Genomic DNA, 13768 nt, shown 5'->3' on the forward strand with positions numbered 1-13768 from the left:
TCGCAAAAAGGTTTGACGTCTTTGAACGCGGCACGGTCGCCTATTAGTAACATGGGATCGCATTTTGATTTTCTAAATCTCTCCTTGAACGCACCACTGTATTACTTTTTTTATTGGATCGAGGGTGAGTGATTCTTTCGTATTTTTGGAATTCAATAGGAACATTTCGACGCCATTGAACGCAGCACGATCGCCTCCGGCTTCTGCGGAGCGTGCAAAATCCGAGCGCCCTCGAACGCCGCATCTTGAAAAGTCCAAAGTCCGAGCCAAGTGGTCTTTCAAAATGGCTCCGTCGCTGAAAGAACTGCTCGGTTCGTCCAGGTTTTGGTTGGCGGTGGCCGGCGCTAGCGCCGCGGCGGTCCTGGCTTGGCGCCACCTCGGGAAGCGCGAGAAGAGGGTCCGGGTGGGCGTCGTGACGCAGCTTCTGGTCCATCCGCTCAAGTCCGGCAAGGCGGTCTCGGTTCCGATCGCCCACTGTCACAAAATGGGACTTCGGTTCGGACATCTGCGGGACCGGTCAGTTTCGGTTCCGACTGGCCCAAAACGAACTTTCCTTTTATTTGCATTCTTTCTTTCGGGCATGGATTCTTTCCCTCTTTCCAGTATTCATTTCTTCTATCCATCTCTTGTCATTCACTCCTTTTCACTTTTTCTTTTTTCCTTCACTTCTTTTTGCTTCTTTTTTACATTTCCTCTCCTTTTTCTGATCTCATCTTTTCCCTTGTTTTGTCTTCCTTTACTGTTCCTTTATTTTCTATTTCCTCCTTCATATCTCCTCAGTCTTCACTTATTCCCTCTTTTTTCCCTTCAACACTTGTTTTACCTTTTCCCCCTTTCCCTTCACCCTTTCCTTCTTTTTACTTTCTCCCTTCACTTTTCTTCCCTTTTTCATTCTTACACCTCTTCTTTTTTTCTTCTTCTTTTCCCTGTTTCTCATCCTTTACTTTTCCCTGACTCCTTTGTTTCACTTCTTTTACATTTCCCCTTATTTTTCTGATCTCTTATTTTCCCTTGTTTTTTCTGCCTTTACTTTTCTATTTCCTCCTTCATTTCTCCCCCGTCTTCACTTATTCCCTCTTTTTTCCTTCCAACACTTGTTTGACCTTTTTTCACCCTCCTTAAACCCCCCCCCCCCTTTTCCTTCACCTTTTCCTTCTTTTTTCTTTCTCCCTCCACTTTACTTTTTCATTCTTTCACCTCTTTTCCCTTTTCTTCTCTTTCCTGTTTTTCATTCTTTACTTTTTCTGGCCTCCTTTGTTTCACTCCTTTTCCTTTTCTCATTTCCTTACCATTCCTCTTTCCTACCTTCTATAATCATCATCCATCCATCCTTCGGCAAAACTACAAACCTCAAAAGATCTGAACATTTTCCACAATTTTTCAACAGAACATTCGAGTCAGTTCGTACGGGTGCTTGAAATCCTCGATATTTCGTATCGTCTTTTCGAGGTTTGAAAAGCGCTTGAATTCTGGGCGCTGTGCTGCTCGTAAATACTTGAAATTGTTGCCACGTGTTCCAGCAGTATGACCCAGTCGAACAGCCTATTCAATGAAGAATGATAAGTTAAATGACACGCCTGCTTTGGTGGCTTTGCCATTGCGTTTCTTCTTCCCCTGTGACGAACGGCAGCTGACATTAATTTGTAGGACGTTGTCACATGGCGTGTCATCGCCCAAAACGACGGTTGAAGAGACCAAGATACCTGGTCCTAGGGAAATAGGAAAATTGGGTGCTCGAAAAGTGCTTGAATTCTGGTTGATGTGCCGCTCGTAAATACTTGAAATTGTTGCCATGTGTTCCAGCAGTTTGACCCGATAGAACAGCCCATTCAATGAAGAATGATAAGTTAAGTGACACGCCTGCTTTGGTGGCTTTGCCATTGCGTTTCTTCTTCCCTCCTGACGAACAGCAGCTGACATTAGTTTGTAGGGCGCCGTCACGCCCATGAGACCAAGATACCTGATCCTGGAGAAATAGGCAAATTGGCTTATCGGGTGCTTGAAAAGTGCTTGAATCGGACCACGAAAAAGATGTTTCTGAGCTGAGTGTGGTTGATGGGTTTTATTTTGGCGGGCACGCAGGCACTGGTTGGTGGTGACGGAGGACGGGCGCATGGTGACGGGTCGTCAGGAGCCCCGTTTGGTCCTGGTCTCGCTGACTTGCGAGGGGACCCAAGTTTGTCTCCGGGGTCCCGACACGGAGGACCTGCGCTTCCCTCTCTTCCAGCCCGACAACGCCATCTTGGACTGCAGGTGCGTACGGGGAGGAGCTCGGCCTTCGGCCCCGTCCTCATTTTGATTTTCTCCAGAGTCTTCGGGGCCGACATCCAGGGGCGGGACTGCGGGGACGAGGCGTCCCGTTGGCTGAAGCGCTACCTGAAGGCGGAGTCCCAGACCTCCGAGACCGCCGAGACCTTCCGCCTGGTGCGCTTCGAACCGCAGATGAAGGCCAGGAGGCCGGCCGACGCCGAGGCGCTCTATTCTCCGGGAGAGGTCGCTCGACCACCGAAGCGTTATTCGTTCCTATCGGGTTCGACTTTGGTGGACGCTCCAAATAAGGAGAGAATAAGTCGATGGATTTTGAGCTCCAGAGAAGCCTTAAGATAAGGAATTCCCAATGGCCAAGGGGTTCGGAATTTGGCCAATAGAGACAATGATGTAACAACAGGGAACGGCGCGTCATCCTAGTCAGAACAGATAATATAGAATATTTTTAATCGAACCTCCTGTTATGGAGTTTGCATGTTCTCCCCCTGTTTGCGTGGGTTTCCTCCCACATTCCAAAAACATGCATGTTAGGTTAATTGGCTGGTCCAATTTGTCCCTAGGTATGAATGAGCCAGTGACTTGTCTGTCTCTGTGATCAGCAAGCAGTTGAGAATGTCCCCCTGCCCACTGCCCAATGATAGCTAGGATGGGCTCCAGCACCCCCGCGACCCTACTGAGGATAAGCGGTGCAGATCATGGATGGAGGGTGAAGGATTTTATACATTTTGCTATAAAGGATTTTATACGATTAAATACAAGTTACATTTATCGAGTGCAATAAAGATTTTCACCGGGTAGGCTGAAGTTCAATGACAGGTCACACTGATCCGAAGGCGGAATGTTTTGGCTGGGGAATTTTGATAACAGGACTCTGACGGGGGGACACCAGGCGATGTTTGGAGAACAAGGCCCCGATGACGTAGAAACGCTCTCCTATTTTGAGTTTCTCCAGACATCGAGGCGAGGGGGTGGACCCCACGTGGGGGCTTTCATTGGCACGCCCACGGGTGGAACCGGCACACCAGCTTGCGGAAAAAAACGTGGGCAGAGGAAGAAAGGCAGAAGATCGAGAGAGGAGGCTTGACAGAGACTCAAGCGACACTAATTTGGCTAATTCGATGGAGTTCACTTAGTTAAGAAATTAGATCTGCCCCCGTGTGGAAATGCCGATCTCTTGTCCATCTTTTCACAATAAGAAACGAGCGCGCATTGTTAGGAGAATCTAGGTGGTGTTTGGTTAATGGAGTCAGATAACTCATTCCAACAATTTGGTCAACGCTACTTTTTAATATTTAATTCCTAACAAGGGATAGAATAGTTTTACTGCTCAACTGTTGACATGGTGTTCTTTTTGCCTTTTAAAAATTCCCTTTCGACTGTCTCCAGGATGGTTCTCAACGTTGTGAGGATAATCAAGATGCTTTTCGGCAAATGTAAGATGACCCGGCAGAGGTTTTGGCCCAAGAATTCTCCTAGAGATGTCTTTTTTATGGCGGAGTCGTGAAAAGTAACCGGTCTGGGGCCGCTTTGCTGCCTCGGGACCAGGACAAAAAATAAGATGGGGTTCATGGAGCGGCCAAGTCAAAATCTGGATTAAGATTCAAATTCGAACGCTGTGGTTGGAAACAATTTCGCAAAGAAGAGTGGGCCGACGATTGATTTCTGTAATCATTGGAATCCAGATTTGAAAAGTTGTTGAAATGGGTTTGATGTTCTGAGTGATAAATATGCAATCCCACAGAAATCCTGAAGGGGGCACTCTATTCAGATGCATTTTTGACCAGTCAAACGGGGACAAAATCTTTCTCCCTCTACTGGGATAAAATGTTGCTTGGTATCATGAGGGAGGAAGGGGTCCGTTTCAGGAGGGGGGGGGAATAAGGACCCTTCTTTTTTTCCCCTTTTTCAGGAAACGGCGTATTCGGATTGCGGTCCTCTGATGTTGCTCTCGGAGGCGTCGGTGGAGGACCTGAGCGGCAAACTGGACCAAGCGGTGACGGTGGAACGCTTTCGACCCAATATCGTGGTGGGCGACTGCCCCGCCTTTGCCGAAGTACGACCCCCCACCCCAAAAACCAAAACCGCCCATGAAGAAGAAGCTTAAGGGGCTATATTGTGTTTTTGTGGATACGCAGGATTCCTGGGAGCAGATTGAAATCGGCGACGTGCGTCTGCGTTGTGTCATGGCGTGCGGGAGGTAATTCATCAATTCATTCGATCCAATCAATACAAACTACCTCTAATTAGTGAAAGTTAATTGAGAAGGAGCGGGGATAAAGGGGTGCTCTCTTTCATCTCCAGCAGAGGGCAGCAGATCGCCGCTTTTACGATCGTTTGCTCAAATCATGAGATTCTTTCCCTTTCATTTGACTTTTCTTTCTATATTTTAATTGCAATTCCAAATATATATACATCTTTTTATTATTTTTTGAAATATGATTATTTTATTTTTAAAACGCGGTAGATGCAATTTAAATATTTGTTTTTGATATGATACATTTTTGTCATGAAAACAATTTTTTCAAAACAAGTACTTGAAATAAGACTGAAATATTTTTAAAACCGCACTTGGATTCATTTTGACGATCATTTATTGCGACATGTATGTGAAACACGATCAATTGAATGACAATTTTTAAAAAATTTATTTTAATGACAACCATTTTTAAAAATAATTTTAGTCCTTCTTGTAAAACATGAATATTTCAATGACGATAAAAATATTTATATTTGTTTTTGAATTGATTCTTTTATTTTGCACATTATTGTAAAACGTGATTATTTGAATTCAAATGTATTTATTTTTGATGATTTTTCCACATGTATGTAAAACAGAATCATTTTGATTACAATTAAAAATATATATTTTTAAAACCCTGATATTTTAATGACAACAGCTTTTAAATACAATGTTCTTTTATACATTATTGTAAAGCATTCTTTTTTTAAATTATAATGAAAAAAATGTCCTTAAATATTGACAACTACTACTATTTTTGTTTTTTACATTTTGTAAAACGTGATCATTTCAAATCACTTTTTTTCTAAAAGCGGATTTTTTTAATTCAATATTTTTCATATTTTTGAATTTATAGAAAATCGTAAATCACGATGATCTTCTATTTTAAATACTTTTGTTTTGTTTTTTTTAATGGAATTTTCAAACCGGACCTTTTAAAGAAACTGCTAAAAACCTTTTCTCTTCAACAGACGTCGTTTCGTTCCAATAGAGTGCAAGAGCGTGATTTTTTTTGCCGATTCCATTTTCTAACGACAGATTGCTGCGGATTTAGGACGGATTCCAATTGTCGTAAATAAAAAGTCGATCGATGGATGCAAATGAGTCCTTTTCTTTTGAGGGGCGCAACAGACGATCGGGTCCCCCCCCAATGTATAATTATTATAATGATATCATTGGAAATGATTTAAATGTAACGCAAACTTTTTTTTCTTTGTCCCTGGTTTTTCTCCTTTTTTAAATCCCTTTTTAAAAAATCTCACTGTGTTTATTTTTTCCTAGCGGTTACTTTTTTCTTTTTGTTTCTTGCTTTTCTTTTTTTCTGGCTTTTTTTCTGAATTTTTCCTTCTTTATTTTCCTTTTGTTTCTTTTTTTCCTCAGCGTTTCACTACTTTTTCATTTTGGTATTTTTTTTCTTTTTCATTCTTTTTCCCCTTCCTTTAAGTCATTTTGTGCACAATTTTTACATAATATTTGGTCGTGTAGGGATAAAAGTAGCAAAAAAAACCTTGAAGAGCCGCTTTTTTTTGTGAGCCAAGCCGAAGAAGCCGGTTCTCGAAAAACTCTACTGACTTGACTCCACTTGGTTCTACTTGGACCTTGACTTCCAAATTCCGCATTTAGAACCCGTGGATTTTGACCTTCATGTACTGTAACTGACTTCATTGGCTTCTTAATGAGCAATTTGGAGCCCTGATTTTTGTGAGCCGGCTCCATTTTCTTGTGCACAAAAAGCTCTGGGCATACACGCAGCTTAGAGGGAACATTGGTCCCCCCCCTCCCCTACATTTTTTCCACTCCATTTTCAAAGTGGACTTTTTGCCGCGTATTTCAAAACGAGCGTTGCCAAAGGACGCCATTTTGAATGTCTTTTCCGTCCCGCCAGGTGTATCTTCACCACGGTGGACCCCGAAACCGGAATCATCAGCAGGAAGGAACCTCTCCAGACCCTCAAAAGGTAAAGCGCCCCCCTTCTCCAAGAGGCTTTAAGATGGATCTGGACCCTCTCCCTGCAGTTATCGTCAGTGCCAGCCCGAACAGAAGCACATATACAAGTCGGCGCCCCTTTTCGGGCAACTCTTGGGCGTGGAGAGGACGGGCGTGCTGCAGGTGGGCGATGTGGTCTACAGCATCCGACGCTGAGGTCCCATCGGTTGAGCGCCAACCCTGTGCCTGTTTTTCATTTCCAGTGCTACGACATATGGGGAAGATTTTTGGGGGGGGGGCGTGCCACAGTCTTATGAAAGGTATTTTGGGGGATGGATTTACTCTTAAGTGTTAATATTATATTGTGTAAACCTTATCTTCTTTGTTTTCTTTTATCCTCACTGTTAATTGTGAAACTGGAGTGCCACGTCCAATTTTGTTGTCACAATATGTTCAACCCATTTTCTAACAATGACAATAAAGGTAGATTCTATTTTATTCTAAAACATGGAATGTTTTAGCGGGAAAACATTTTGAAAGACTTTTATATTTTTCGGATTCATTTTTAATCGGGGAAATCCGTTGAAGAGCGTCGCAATTTTTGAATTGATTTGTGGGTCTTGTTTTCTCTGGGTTAGAAAAAGAGAAAATACAGGATTTTATTCAAAAGGATGCATCTATTTTATATTAAACGATCTGCATTTCTATAGCGCTTTTCAGATGCATGAAGACTTCCCAAAGTGCTTTACAATGTGCTTCACACTTACCCATTCACACACACACACCAATAGGGAGTCAGCCTCCAAACGGTTTGAGGATAATCAAGATGCTAAATGGTCTGCATTTCTATAGCGTTTTTCAAGTCACTGAAGACCTCCCAAAGCACTTTACAATGTGCTTCACACTTACCCATTCACACACACACTCACACACTAATAGGGAGTCAGCCTCCAAACGTTTTGAGGATAATCAAGATGCTAAAGGGTAAATGGTCTGCATTTCTATAGCGTTTTTCAAGTCAGTGAAGAGCTCCCAAAGCGCTTTACACTTATCCCTTTCACACACACACTCACACACCAATCAGGAGTCAGCCATGCAAGGCAACTACCTGCTATCAGGGGTATTAGGGGTTCAGTGTCTTACCCAAGGACACTTCGACATATAACACGGAGGAGCTGGGAATCGAACCTGCAACCTCTTGATTCCAAGACGAGCGCTTTACCTCCCGAGCTAATGTCGCCCCGAACGGTCTTTTCACAATTCAAATATTTTCAAATAGAACTGCAGACATCTAGATTATTTTTGAGGGAGGGACTGCCAAATGAAACGTCATTTGAGGGGATTTCTTATTTAAAATGACTCATTTGAGTGGCAGGGATACACGGTCTCCATTTTGAATCCTCTGTTCCCTTTTTAGTATGTTTTAAGAACTTCTGTTTTTCTTTTTAGGTTTGGTTATTTCCAATGCTCTTTTTTTCCTCCGATGCCTGGAAAAAAAAATACTTGAAAAAAATCATTTTTTATTGAACTAGATCGGGGTTGGCCAACACATTTGAGCTTGGGAATGACATGGTAAAGAAAACAGGGGCAAGACCAGTAGATTAAAAAAAAAAGAAAAAAAAAGAAAGAAAGACAGGGACCAAAATAGAGAGAAAGAGAAAAAATGAATGGGTAAGAGAAAGTAACTGAGAAAAAAGGAGAGGCAGGAATATGGGGAGAAAGAAAAAGAGAGAGAGTGAAAAAGGAAAAGAGAGCAAAAAGGAAAACAAGGGAAAATATCAAGAGAGAAATTGGCAAGGAGAGAAGGGATGGAGGAAAAACAAAAAAAGAAAATGAGAGAGACAAGTAGAGAGAGAGCGAGAGAGAAAGGGTCAAGAGATAGAGAAATAATAAGAAAAAATGAAAGAGGAAAAAAAGCAAGAAACAAAGACAAAGAAATTGAGAAAGAGCAAAAGAGAAACACGGGGAGAGAAAAAGAGGAAAAAGAAAGCAAGACAGAAAGTGAGGAGAGAAGACAAAAAGCAATAGAAAGTGAGAAAGAGAAACGTGAAGATTTAAAAAAAAAAGAAAATAAAGAGCAAAAGAGAAATAAAGATAAAAGGGCAAAAGGGAGGGAGAGTAACAATAAGAAAAAAAACTAAAGAGAAAAGGACGAGACAGCGAAAGAAAAAAAAGGTCAAAGAGAGCAAGAAAGAGACAAAAGGGCAAACGAGCGATAATTAGAGAGAAAATGAAAGGAAGGGACAAAGACAAAAAATAAAGGGAGAAAGGGCAACGGGGGAAAAAGAGAGAATGCAAGATGTACAGTGTCTTTGCCAGTCTCATCTGGCTTTGGCCCCATCAGGTGGGTATATTTATAACTGCAGCTCGTTTTTCTCTTGCACTTCTCGTGGACTGAAATATATATCTGTCGGCAGGCCTGATTTGGAACCCCAACTTTTGGTCTTGAATTTGATTTCAAAAGGCATTCAATAGTCAGAGATGACTTTCTCTTCCTCATGCTGAGCTTTTGAGTTTTTCCTTGCCCTCATGTAGGTTGCAGATCAGGGGATAAACCCTTTGCGGGCCAAAAAAATCAACAGGACTCGACTTATTCGCAATTGAACGCTATCAAGCGTCCAGCGCGTGTCAATATTTGTCTCCCCCTGCTGGACACTAGCGCAAACGACCATATTTAATTCATCAAAATCTGGAGTTGGAACGAAAATAGGGCGTCGTTCGCTGCTGATGACGTCACCGACTGCCTTTTAAATAGAAAGCGCTCGCTCGTGCACGCGCGCTGGTGCACGCGCTTACCGGAACTTGCAAAAAATAAAAAGAGGAAATCAACGACGACCCACTTGCGACTAAGACTTTCAAGTAAGTGCAATTTCTTTTTATATAGAATATGCAGAAGACCTTGTTTTATCCTCTAAAAACATATATACATTTAAAAAGTACAAAAAAAGGGAAATTATATGTATATATATCTGAATGAAAAGTGTTTGTGGTGCAGAAATGGTCTACAAAATACTAAAACTTCATGTTGGGGTTTTACGTTTTTTTTTGTCTCAAGAAGATAAAAAAAGATGATTTGGATTTTGGGGCCCCAGCCTCAATATGAGCGTTAAAGGGACAGCGTGTATGCCTTTCCCACGAGGTCTGGCTGTACTCTGTCGTGGCACTGAAAACGAGTGCTAAAAGCACAACGGGGGAAGACAAAATACGAGGACTCGAAGTGACCGAACCGCACTTTAGTACTTTGGAAAAAGGAAAAATTTGAAAAATAGAAAAAAAGGCTTTCTGTAATTTCTTTCTTTTCCATCTTTAATTTTTTCTCTCCATTTTATTTATTTAACTTTTTTTTACCCTACTTTTCTCTTTTTCCTTTTTTTTTTTGCCTATATTTCTTATTCCCTATTTTTTTCTTCCTTTTAAGGAAAAAAATCTTTTTTCCTTCTTTTTGTCTTTCTCTGTGAAAGGCTGGCTAAAACGGCTGCTTTTCGCTCCCTTTCAGTCTCCATAGTTTAGGAGTCTCATTGATGGCGTAATTTGCACGTGACAGCGACCTCTAGTGGACAAATGCCAAACGCAGTCCTTTTAAGAACGGTAGAATGATTTTAATCAACGCTGTTTTTGTTGAAGAGCCCATTTGGGCCCCCAACTTAAAATTAAAGTTGAGACCCCTGATTAAAAGACTAACATTTTGGGTTGCACTGCAAAAAAACTATTCAAATTCTCCAATGGTGAATATTGCATATTACTTTTCATATTTACTAGACATAAATTGTTTTATTTTTTTCATTTATTTTTGGTTTTAAAGGGCCAGTGTGTCATATTTAGTGCCACCTAGTGGTACAAAAAAACTTCCATTGGGTAAAAAACAACAAATTTGATTTGAATACTAGGCAAAAAATACATGAACTATCATACTCATGTGTATTTTGAATCCCCAAAATAATTTAAAGCTCCAGAGTGCAATATGTGACCACTAAGGGGCGCTGTAGTCCAATGTGAAGAAAAACCAGTGCCAAGAGATGCCAGACAAACATAGTGGCGACGACTAGTTATGGATTACGCTATGTAAAAAAAACAAATTTTTCCACCAATGATCAATGATTCAAATCAACAATTTTCTTCTTTACCGAATGAAGTTTTTTGCACCACTAGGAGGCGCTAAATATGACACACTGTCCTTGTAAAAACACATTATTGGAACAGTAGAAATGTGAATTTCCCTTCGGGGATGAACAAAGTATCTATCTATCTATCTATCTATCTAATATAGGAATCCATTTTAAAATGACTTCAAGACCTGCTGTCTAATGTTTGACCACTAGATGGCACTGTGTCGTCTGGCATTGTGGGAAATGTAGTATTTGTGCGTGTTCTAATACAGACTTTGAATCATCTCAGGGGCCCGTAGTCCAATGTGACTGAATCAAAACCTTCCAATATGCGAAAACCTTCATGTGCCTAATAGTTTGGTGCGCCTTATATATGAAAGAAATATCACAAAGTATTTTTGTGGCGTGTGTGCCCAATCATGCTGAAAATATGGTACATTGATTTGTAGTTTTTCATGATTTTACCTTCCTAAAATGACGTCGAAAAGCTTCCGATACGCGATGTATGTTTTTTGCGTCCCTACCTCGGGCCTTTTGCAGATGATCGACAGACTGAGCGAGCTCCGCGCCGCCGCCTCCAGGCCACCGGAGGCGCTAGACTTCGGCCCGCCGCCGGGACGGGACGACGCGTTTTTCCGCCAGCAGGAGGTTTTGGAGGTCCTCCGGCAGGAAGTCCAGGCGACCCGGAAGGAGCTCTTCCTCATGGGCGTGGACATCAAGCGACTGGGCAAGGAGAGCGGCCGTTTCCTGACTTCGGTACGGCGCTTCAGCAGCATCGAACGCGACGCCGACGCCTTGGGGCGCGCCGTCAAGACCCGGGGCGAGGCCCTGCTGGCCCGCCTGGAGGGGCTGGCGGCGCTGGGCCGGGACCTGGGCCGGGAAGGCGGCGAGTCCTCGGTGGCGGCCAGGGCGGCCCGCTGCCACCGCGCCGCCCTGGCCGGCCAACTCCGCCGTGCCGTGACGGAGTACAACCGGGTGGAGATGGCGCGGCGGGAGAACTGCACGGCGCGCATCCGGCGCCAGGCGGCCATCGTGGGAAGGGAAGTCAGCCGGGCGCAGGTGGAGGAGATGGCGGAGAGCGGCCAGTGGGACCTCTTCGCCGGGGACGGGCTGCTGCCGGCCCGGCCCGACCGAGGTAGGGTGTCGTCCGGGCCCGCCTGCCGGGAAAACTAAAACCTCCTGGCCGAACTAGTCGATAAGAAGAGAAAGAGAGAGAACAGAGAGGGACATATAGAGAGAAATGAGATAACAGGGAGACAAAGAGAAGACAAGGAGATAGAGAACAGAAAGAGATTGAAAGCAAGAGATATAAGGAGAGAAAGAAAAAGTAAGAAAGGAAAAGAAAGTCAGTCAGAGCAAGCATAACGAGAAAAAAAAGAAAAAAAGTGAGATGGGGAGATACAGAAAAAGGACAGACAAAAAAGAGGGAAAGAGATCAGGAGAAAGAGATAAAGAGAAAGGAATAGAAAGGAAAAAAGAGAAAATAACGTGAGTGTCAGGGAGAGAAAGAAAAAAAATGAATAAAGAGTAACAGATGTAGATTAGAGAGAAAGAGAACAGAAAGAGATTGAAAGCAAGACGGAGAAAGACAGAGAGAAAGCAAGAGATAAAAGGAGATAAAGAACATTGAAGAAAGACAAAGAAAGTGAGACAGAGCATGCGTAAGGAGGAAAAAAAGGGGAGAAAAGAGACAGGGAGATAAAGACAGAAAAAGGACAGACAAAAAAGAGAGAAGGAAAAAAGAGAGGGAAAGATCATAAGAAAGAGATAAAGAGAATGGAATAGAAAGAAAAAAAGAGGAAAAACATGTCAGGGAAAGAAAGAAATTAAGAGATAGAGTAACAGAAGTAGATTAGATCAAAAGAGAAAAAAAATGAGAGGGAGAGAGATATGGAGAAAGAAAAAAAGTGAGAGCGAGACAGTGAGAGAAAGTGAAACAAAAAAATGCAGAGAAGAAAGACAAGCGAGAGAGAGAAGAAATTGATTTAGATTCAGATAAGTGGGAGAAAGAGAAAGGGAAAGAAAGCAGGATGGAAAGGGAAACAAAAAACAAAGAGAAAAAGTGAGGGAAAGAAAGAAGGAAAGTGAGAAATAGAGAAAAAAGAAAAAAAGAAAGTCTAGTTGTTTTCGGACTGGCAAAGAGTGTACATATTAAAGTGCAGCTGTTAGAGACTTTTTCTCTTGTGCTTCTCTCAGCATTGAGTTAACGTGCTTAGTGGCTGAATGTCTGAACGAGTCACCCGAACGTTTAAGAACCAAGGCGATCGATTGGTTGTTGCAGCCTTAAACCGCGGGGCCCGCTCGGCCCTGAGCGAGATCCAGAACCGGCGACGGGAGCTCCTGGAGCTGGAGGGCCGCATCCGGGACGTGCGGGAGCTCTTCCTCCAGGTGGCGCTCTTGGCGGAGGAGCAAGGATGCAAGGCCGACCGGGTGGAGGCCAACGTGAGGGACGCCGCCGATTACGTGGCGACCGCCCGGATCCACGTCCGCCGGGCCGTCCGTTACAAGGAACGGAACCCCTGCGTCGACGTCTTCTGCTGCTGTTGTCCTTCTTGCCACTGAACGGGGTTCCTTCGTTGCTCCGGTACCGTTCGGATCAAAACTATAGTATTTGATTTCTGTGTTCTTTGCATATTGTTAGGAAAGAAACTATTAAAACGCAGCGTTTACCGAATTGTTCGAAATAGTGACGATCAACCAAACACCACCTAACAATGCGTGCTCCTTTCTTTTTGTGACGGACAAGAAACCGGCGTTTCCGCACAGGGGCAGATTTCATTTTGTAAATAATAAACTATGTGAATTCCATCGAATTAGCCGAATTATTCTTCGTCAAGCCTTCTCTATCTCGTTCTTCCCTCTCTATCTCCGATTTTCTCACGACCCAAGCTGGTGTGCCGGCTCCTCCCACGGGCGGGCCAGGAACTCCGCCTCGCCTCGATGTCTGAAATGGTCAAAACATCCAGCACGTTTCCACGTCATCAGGGCTTTGTTCTCCGGACATGGCCTGCCGTCCCCCGTCATCAGGGCCCCTCTCCTCTCCATCTTATCGGCCCTTGTCCCAGTTCCCGTTGTTTCTGTAAACATCATTCTTCAGAAGGTTGCGACGACCTGCCCCACAGCTCAGCCAGTGAATATCTTTTGCATGAAATGTCATTTGTATTTGATCGTACAAAATCCTTTATAGTCAAATGTATAAAATCCTTCAATATGTATCACCACAGAGGTT

The 13768-nt window shown here is 43.2% G+C and overlaps 2 protein-coding genes across 3 annotated transcripts; both read left to right on the forward strand.

Moving 5' to 3' along the window:
• The first annotated feature begins 213 nt into the window (after nucleotides 1–213).
• On the forward strand, nucleotides 214–7035 carry marc1 (mitochondrial amidoxime reducing component 1). Its single transcript, XM_088354723.1, has 7 exons — nucleotides 214–516; nucleotides 2083–2253; nucleotides 2310–2493; nucleotides 4178–4321; nucleotides 4404–4465; nucleotides 6393–6464; nucleotides 6523–7035. Exons 1-7 carry the CDS (start codon nucleotides 284–286, stop codon nucleotides 6647–6649), a joined length of 993 nt encoding a protein of 330 aa, XP_088210849.1. The 5' UTR covers nucleotides 214–283; the 3' UTR covers nucleotides 6650–7035.
• A 2182-nt stretch (nucleotides 7036–9217) lies between these two features.
• LOC148352325 (syntaxin-11-like) lies at nucleotides 9218–13110 on the forward strand. Of its 2 annotated transcripts, XM_088353901.1 has the most exons (3): nucleotides 9218–9292; nucleotides 11080–11674; nucleotides 12821–13110. In XM_088353901.1, exons 2-3 carry the CDS (start codon nucleotides 11080–11082, stop codon nucleotides 13099–13101), a joined length of 876 nt encoding a protein of 291 aa, XP_088210027.1. In that variant the 5' UTR covers nucleotides 9218–9292; the 3' UTR covers nucleotides 13102–13110. The 2 variants fall into 2 exon arrangements, with proteins under 2 accessions (XP_088210027.1, XP_088210026.1); XM_088353900.1 differs by lacking the exon at nucleotides 9218–9292 and having other exon boundaries at nucleotides 10771–11674.
• Nucleotides 13111–13768: the final 658 nt, after the last annotated feature.

The sequence above is a fragment of the Urocampus carinirostris genome, chromosome 15 (assembly GCF_059441175.1).
Source record: "Urocampus carinirostris isolate Australia breed hairy pipefish chromosome 15, RoL_Ucar_1.0, whole genome shotgun sequence".
Classification (NCBI taxonomy): domain Eukaryota; kingdom Metazoa; phylum Chordata; class Actinopteri; order Syngnathiformes; family Syngnathidae; genus Urocampus; species Urocampus carinirostris.